Consider the following 7926-nt stretch of genomic DNA (forward strand, 5'->3'; position numbering starts at 1 on the left):
ATAGGGCAGTGTTAGGTTTAAAAGTATGTTCAGGGTTAGTACTTAGTTATTGTATTTACTACCCACATTGTTGTAATAAACATAGCATGCTTTGTTAATCAAAGATCTTGATTTGTTTTCAATAAAATATCTATGTGCTAAATATGCTAATAAATACAGAATTTATACTATGTATCTATAATATGAAACTTGATGGTTTTATACAAATTGCTATTGAAATCTATTACAATGCATTTGACAAAAAAGGAGCTTAGTCTGTCTTTGCTTTAATATGCAAAATTAGCAAACCAGAAGTAAACAATTAGAAAACTAGTTCACAAACATCTAAAATGATGAAAAAAAAAAAACCTTTTTATTTTTAAATTACAAAACCGCTTTTATTTGATTATGTATTACTCTGTCAGGTAAAGACTGATACTTTGTATGTGTTTGTATCATCTGTATCGCAGTTCTTCCAGCTTTTTAGCTCATAAGTCATTACTATCACAACATCATGGTAAGACTTTCTCCTCAGGGTGTAGATATTCAGTTCACCTAAATCACGATCCTCAATTCAGACATTACATAAGTCTAGTAACCAAGTAACATCTTTTAAAACCACAATAATTGTCTGTGTCTGCATTACTGTGGTCACTTCTATTAACATTGTGGCATACATAAATAAAATAAAACGTCAGGCAAAAGGAGATTGCATTTGATTCATTATTAAACAGCTTTATTATGCTTTTATAAATACTGAATAAGTCTTCAATAATCAAGACATTAAAGGCTTTGTGTGTATTTTGTGGTTGGTTTTTGACTACTGCCACCTGCTGGCTACTCTGTGTGCTCACAAACAGGTTTATTACTGCTGTGATTATCTATTTTTGGGTACTGTTATGTCAAAGCAGCATTGTGAGCATAAAAAAATTATTACTATAAATGTTGCAGACAAAACAAAACAAATGACACTGTTGCTGTCAAAACCATTTATTATTTAAATATAAAAATAAATTTTAATCAATACATTTTATTGGAGGATTTCCGTTACTGTTTATTTGTTCAGCTTAAGGCAGCTTTCCATCGATGTGACGGTGCCCATGTTACGATGACTTTTTTGCGTTTCTGTAAGAGAAAATGAAATGAAACTCTTAGGAGGTGATTCTCAAGTTTTAACATCACCAGTAAAACCAAAATAAGGATACATATTCACTATAGGCTAGGTGAAGCCTTGTGCTTATTGCCATTTCCAAGCAACATAAATGTAAGTGTATGTAACGCTGAACTCACTGGATATGCGAGATGGCGTTCTGAACCCACATATCATCAGGGTTGGCACAGATCTGTCTGTTTTTCACCGTAGTAAATCTGCAGTAGAGAGAATGTTATAGATTAAATATTACAAATATTACAAAATGTTCTCTTACACGGTTATGTAAGAATATTTATATCTTAGACATTTTATTTTCATCTATTTAGGAAATAAGTGTTGCTCCTCACATGACGGCATCTATGTTGCAGGTCATGGTGGAGTCCTGTCGGGTGAAGTCTTTCAGTCGGAGGACAGGGAAAGGCTGCGATGAATACTTGGTACAGCACCTCATCGGACCTTAACAAAAGAGAAATCATCAGTTCGTGTGGTTTCATGACACCTGGACGAATATCCTGACCCATAGCTTTTTTCAAAGATTCATTCATCTGCTCATTGGCCTTTGAATAAACTTGGCGTTGTGTGCCACGAAATCTGTTGACTTCTGTGATATAGTTTTTCTGTTTTAAGTCACTTTGGACAAAAGCATCTGCTAAACGCGGGCATAAATTTGCTATAAAATAATCTCTGTAAAACTTGTTGTTAATGTGAAATGGTATCTTAAAAAAATATAAACAATGTAAAAATTTGAGTTAAAGATCTAAATAATTATTTGGAATATATATTTTGTTCGTTATTATATCATAAATGTGTCATTCTAAACCTGTACGTGGCCTTTTTAGTTTAAATAAAATACGCCTATATTATTAACCTTTAGCATGAGTTTGATTTTATTTAAAAAATTTTTTATTTAAATTGTCAGAATAATTGTGGAAATTATTCAAACATGGCCAGATGCGGAATAAGCAATATTAAATTAAAGTTAAAATGAAGCAAATTGGATTTAGTGATGATAAATTGAATTTTAAAAAATTCGGATTATTAGTACCATTACAGAAGTCAAAGCCATATCATGTCAGTAACGCTCAAATAAGACGCAGATTGTATTCGATTTTAGACATAAACCCATCATATACCTCATTTAAGTCATAAAAATAAATGAAAAATCCCTAAATATTAAGCATGGCAGCATGGCAGCATTTCAGCTACGTATATAACAAATGTGATGGTCTCAATTCTATATGTGGCCACATGTCAAGTACAGTCTTGGGACCACACTTAAAATACCAAAGAGACTGTTTTACTTACTGCTTTGACTCAGGCTGACCCAGACACACAGCAGCAGCAGCAGCAGCGCAGATGACGTCAGGACGAGTCGGCTCATCATGGGAGGGAAACAAGACCCGGCGAAAAAGAAAAATCAAATTGATAAAAAGTATTCAACAAGCTGATGACAGTTGTGCGGACGGCGGCAGCAGTGTTGATGATGGCGATGATGAAGATGTGGAGCTCTTCTAGTCCATGCTATCTGGCATCCCCAAAAGTTACATTATATAGCTGTTGATGAGGGGAATTTGTGGACCACACAGCAACGTCACTGAGTGACTGGGGGAAAATCAAGGTGTCTTGAGTTAAATATTAGTAGGTCACCTAAATCTGCCACCTTTTGTGATTTTATCACAAGTGTACTGGTTTAGACGCTTATGTTCCTTGTTCCTGACTTCTTGGTCCCTCACAGTGCTGGTAAATCTAATTAAAATACATATCTGAGGAATTCAAAATAAAATCGAAACTAATCTGTAGGTGCATAAAAAAGTGAAAAATTATCTATAAGAAAATATTATCTTAATATTAGTTATTAAAAATAATAAAAAAGTTAGATAAGGTTAAAAACTGTACCTGAGTAAACATGTAGATGGACGTTTTTCCTCAACATAAAGGTTTTAGTTTAAGTATATATGTATAAAATAAATTAAATACATATAAGATGAGTTTTATTTAAGGTGTCAATTGCTTTATTAAAAACATTTTTAAAAACTGAAGAAATCCTTAAACTATTTAAAACTTATTAAAAATTGTAACCTTTTCTGTGAAATCCAGGCTAGATTTCAACCATTAATTTAACAATAATTCCACTACACACACACACACTATATATATATATATATATATATATATATATATATATATATATATATATATATATATATATATATATATATATATATCACACAAGTACTAAATTTTACTATATTACATATATAAGTTATTTAAAAAATCATAATTGCGTTCGGAATTGTGAACATAATTGTCAAAATTAGAATTGTGTCTTAAAATGGGTGTTTTTGTGCGGTGTATTGCATTTTGTGTGACTTCATCTCATGTAAATGTTCAGTAAACATTAAACAGTGAGTACAGCTAAGATATTATTTTTGCTCTTTTTGTTCAATCTGTGGATAAAAGTTAAGCTTCTGATGAGTTAAATAAAATGTCTACGCATCTACTTTCAAGACAGAATAACTGAAATACGTTACAAACATCTATGCAAACATTGCTACCTGCTCTCATGAATGCGCCTATAAATAGTGTGCCAAATAAAAACAAAAACTCATTGTATAGACATGAAAAAAATGACTTTGGTGTGTTTATGCCACATGATGGGTATGATTAGGGTTGCGAGGTAGATGCGTATCATTTGCACGGCAACAAATTTCTTACCATATGCTAGTGAAAATTGCGAGTTTTCATTTTTAATTGGCGTACTATTTATACGGATTTCCATGAGATCGGTTTGAAGATTTAGACTAGCGTTCAGCAGTCAAGAGCATTCGTCTTTCCTGGAAATCAAACACTCATCAAGACTCATCGCTTATCACAACTTCAGATCAGATCAGAGTTTTGGTGTGAAAAAAACAATATTGCATTTGACCTGATATGACTTAAACCTTGCTTTAATTCTAATCCGGACACTCCCCCATTTTAAAAGATCTTAAGTGTGTTTCATAGAAGTTAAACTTGAAATGTCACGACACCTCACTAAACCTGGGGGTGTAAATGAAAGAATGTGAAAATGTTTTAGCAAAACCAACACAGAAAGGGATGCTTTTAAGCGACACTAAGACTAAAGCGAAGGCTGTGGGTTTGGAGGGAAATGATTCATTGGTAGAGGAACCACTGTAAGGCTTTGTTCTCACTCTTATGACCTATTTCACCCTTTTGATTTTAGGACATGAGTTACATAAAACATTATGACCTAGAAAATATATGAAATTCTGCACCCCCACAAGAAACCACATGTTAGCGTACGGAAAATGAGGACGCCACTGAGCATGTGGGTAGAATAATCCCTTCGCGTTTTATCTATTAAAGATGTTATATAATCGTAAAACACAATATAATCATAATTTAATAATGCATTCATTCTATAAGCAAAAGGTTATGGTTTGAGCCGTGTCCTGGTGGTCATTCCCAGTTCCTGGTTTCAAAAGTTCCACGCACTGTGGATCTTTATCAATCATTATCTGAGCTGGTAATTCCAAGCGGTTTTACAGTATGTAAAATATTCCATGTGTGGCAGTGACTTTGAGAACAAATTCAAATGTTGATCACTGACACATTAAATAGAGAAAGTTTTTTTTTATGCAGCAGTAATTTTAGAGGAACAGTTCACCCAAAAAAGTAAAATATGCTGAAAAAGAATTCACTTTCAAAATTCTAATTCAAAATTAAAATTAGTTTATTTCTTTATAGGAACAGATTTTGAGCAAATTTGGCATCACTTGCTCAGCAATGGATCCTCTGCAGTGAATGGGTGCCGTCAGAATGAGAGTCCAAACAGCTGATAAAGACATCACAGTTTTCCAAAAGTAATCGATATAAGACCTGTCCATTAATTAAAGTCTTGTGAAGTGAAAAGTTGTGTAAGAAACAAACTCATCATTAAGACGTTATATATTTAAACTCTTTCTTCTGGCTAAAATCCATAATAATGCTTCTTGAAAAAGTCTATCACCTGTTGTCCTCTCATTGCAGAGGATCCATCGGTGAGCAACTGAAAATTTCTCCTAATCTGCTCTGATCTACATCTTGTCAGCAAACTTTCATTTTGGGTATCTATTCAACAATCTACAGTTATTTTTGAATTATTTTAAATTAAAATATGTAGCTAAAAATAACATTAATTGCTTTCATTTAAATCTAACTCGAACACTCTCTTTCCATGCACAAGTAAACAGAAAAAAAGCTAATGAGATTCTCCTAAATTTTATTTTAAGTGAAAAATTACAATTCAATTTTATAACATATATTTATATTTATACATAGCATTTAAAAATTATATATGTTAAAATGAAAATTTAAGAGAATTTCATTAGCTTAATTTTTTATCTAGTTTTTTTTTCTCTTTACTTCTGCACGGAAGGAGAGTGTTTGATTTCCAAGGGCAGATGCTGTTGACTACTACATTTTACGTATAGTGTATAAAGATATTTAAATTATATTATGTTATTTATTTATTTATTTTATTTATTTATTTAAAAACCTAAAATTGTAAAAAAAATAGTTAATAATCTTATCATATATATACACTGAGCATGGGGATATTTCATTATTTGAAATATATAATGTAACAGTAACACTTTACAATAAGATGTCATTTGTTAACATTAGTTAATGTATTAACTAACATGAATAAATAATGAACAAAACATGTCTTGCGCTATTTAGTAATCTCTGTTAATGTTAGTTATTAAAAAATACATTAATTCATTGTTTGTTCGTGTAAATTAAATAAATGATGCAGAAATATAGTTTACTCTTAGTTCTTCTTAACTAATGCAATTACTAATTAACCTTATTGTAAAGTGTTACCAATATAACACATTACTAATAATATAATATGATGTAACATAATAACATAATAAACAAAGGTAATGAGAGCAGAGTCAGAGTATCAGAAGTAGTCAACTGATTATATAATATAAAGCTATATTACAGCATATTTTATTTTTCAGTACTGAATTTTTCCTTTGTTCTAGCGACCTTCAAGTTGTACTTTAGGCCTCCTGGAGTTTCCAGCATTGTTTCTATTAATTTGCCAGTAGGAAACAATTCAACCATGTCGATGGTTCACTCTCTCTTTCAGGGAAGTAAACAGCAATAGTCTGTGCTCTGTGCTTTCCCTCTGGCTGCTTTTTGCTCTGTGTTCTTCCTTGTTGCACCTGCTTGACTGACAGGGCAGATAAGATCTCATTGTGGCTTACTTTTTTTTAGTTTGTACACATGTACTTTTTACGTATGCGTGGAAAACCCTGTCTCGGGTGTTTCCATGTCCAACCCTTTAAATACTAGAGAGCTGCTCTCCGTCTAGCACATTTCTCATCTGACTCTTGCTCTGAAGATCTCAAACACGCTGACAGAGACGATGACTCGAACCTCAGTTACAGCGATGGTGCTGCTGGTTGCAGCTCTCAGCGTGCTCTGTGCAGACGCCTCAGCTTTGTGTAAGTACATTTCTTTATTTCTTTCTAGAACTGAACTGATAATAAAGCTATTTGCACAGTTAGGTTTTGCTCCTTCATTTAGATAACTGTTTTGTTAGTCGGAGACACTGATAAAGGTTAAAAAAATCTGAGATTAGTGCTGTGAAGATCTCTTTTTCGTAACGATTTAATAAAGTTAATAAAAACTGTTATTGTTGCGTTTACAGCATGTTGCAGAAAGTATACCAAAGGACAGATACCAATGGCAATCATCAAAGGATATTCCATTCAGACTATGACAAGAAACTGTCACATAGACGCTGTCATGTAAGTATAAGATGCTTTCTATGTACCTGGTGCATTTTGTACCGATTGCCTGTTTGCATTATGATGAACTCATTGAGAAAAACATAACCAAATGTTGCTGCTTTACCTCACAGATTCCACACGAAAGGAGGCAGGAACGTTTGCACGGACCCCTCCAAAATCTGGGTGATGGAGAGCATCCGTAAACTGAAGTAAGCTTGCAGATGTGTGATCGCTGTGAAGAACCTGAACATTAACTGAACAGCATTGGAATGAAAGCTAATTATTCTGTTATGTCTTTTCTGTTTTTTTTTAAGGGAAAAAGTGCAAGTAATCAGCAGAAAACATTCAAAAGTCTAACTTTACAGCTTCTGCGACTAAACAGATGTTACTACATGGAGGAGGATCTATTTCTTTATGGAATTTGCATATTTACTTTGCATATTTGTATATGCATGTTATTTTTATACTGCTACACTGCTTTTTTTAATTAAATGCATTAAAATAATTTTCTATGTACAGCGAAAAATTCTCTCTTGTATTTAATGTGCTTTACGACTCAGACTTAATGCAATAAAATGTTACGGTAATAATATAATAATAAAAATGTATATTATACTAGTATACTAGTAGTCACACACACACACACACACACACACACACACACACACACACACACAAATAGGTTCACTAAGAAATAAGATAATCATTATGATGTTATACAGTCATACTGCAGAAATATGCACTTTCTCTAAGGTTGCTTTGAAGTATACCTGAAACTTAATGAACTTACTGTACTCTGGAAACAATAAATTACACGCAATAAAAGGAGCAACAACAAATAATGTATATTTTTAAAAGAATATATAAATAGTTTATTTGCAAAAACAGATAACTATATTTTTTTCAAAAATCATGTTTTTCCATTGTGCATTATCGCGTGATTCACACAAAGCGCACAGACTGAAATAGTTGAGAAATAGTCTGTGGATGGATTAAAATGAGTTGCGT

General features: G+C 32.5%; 2 protein-coding genes across 2 annotated transcripts; one reads left to right on the plus strand and one right to left on the minus strand.

The window, feature by feature from the left end:
* Positions 1-953: 953 nt before the first annotated feature.
* Positions 954-3246, minus strand: ccl20a.4 (chemokine (C-C motif) ligand 20a, duplicate 4). The gene is made up of 4 exons (XM_043256889.1): positions 2438-3246; positions 1480-1588; positions 1270-1347; positions 954-1104 (listed from the first exon to the last, which is right to left on the minus strand). Exons 1-4 carry the CDS (start codon positions 2514-2516, stop codon positions 1083-1085), a joined length of 288 nt encoding a protein of 95 aa, XP_043112824.1. The 5' UTR covers positions 2517-3246; the 3' UTR covers positions 954-1082.
* A 2590-nt stretch (positions 3247-5836) lies between these two features.
* Positions 5837-7444, plus strand: ccl20a.3 (chemokine (C-C motif) ligand 20a, duplicate 3). The gene is made up of 4 exons (XM_043224622.1): positions 5837-6630; positions 6837-6936; positions 7050-7127; positions 7233-7444. The coding sequence occupies exons 1-4, from the start codon at positions 6552-6554 to the stop codon at positions 7273-7275; spliced, it is 300 nt and encodes a 99-aa protein (XP_043080557.1). The 5' UTR covers positions 5837-6551; the 3' UTR covers positions 7276-7444.
* Positions 7445-7926: the final 482 nt, after the last annotated feature.

This window comes from Puntigrus tetrazona, chromosome 2 (genome assembly GCF_018831695.1).
Source record: "Puntigrus tetrazona isolate hp1 chromosome 2, ASM1883169v1, whole genome shotgun sequence".
NCBI classification, from domain to species: Eukaryota; Metazoa; Chordata; class Actinopteri; order Cypriniformes; family Cyprinidae; genus Puntigrus; species Puntigrus tetrazona.

What these genes read in the sequence shown, in the direction of transcription:
- ccl20a.4 (XM_043256889.1), bottom strand. Translation starts at nt 2,516, where the DNA reads ATGATGAGCCGACTCGTCCTGACGTCATCTGCGCTGCTGCTGCTGCTG. An exon ending in TGCAACATAGATGCCGTCAT is followed by an intron (nt 1,348 to 1,479) that starts GTGAGGAGCAAC and finishes TCTCTACTGCAG; the next exon opens with ATTTACTACGGTGAAAAACA. An exon ending in AACGCCATCTCGCATATCCA is followed by an intron (nt 1,105 to 1,269) that starts GTGAGTTCAGCG and finishes TTTCTCTTACAG; the next exon opens with AAACGCAAAAAAGTCATCGT.
- ccl20a.3 (XM_043224622.1), top strand. Translation starts at nt 6,552, where the DNA reads ATGACTCGAACCTCAGTTACAGCGATGGTGCTGCTGGTTGCAGCTCTC. An exon ending in TGCAGACGCCTCAGCTTTGT is followed by an intron (nt 6,631 to 6,836) that starts GTAAGTACATTT and finishes TTGCGTTTACAG; the next exon opens with CATGTTGCAGAAAGTATACC. An exon ending in TGTCACATAGACGCTGTCAT is followed by an intron (nt 6,937 to 7,049) that starts GTAAGTATAAGA and finishes TTTACCTCACAG; the next exon opens with ATTCCACACGAAAGGAGGCA.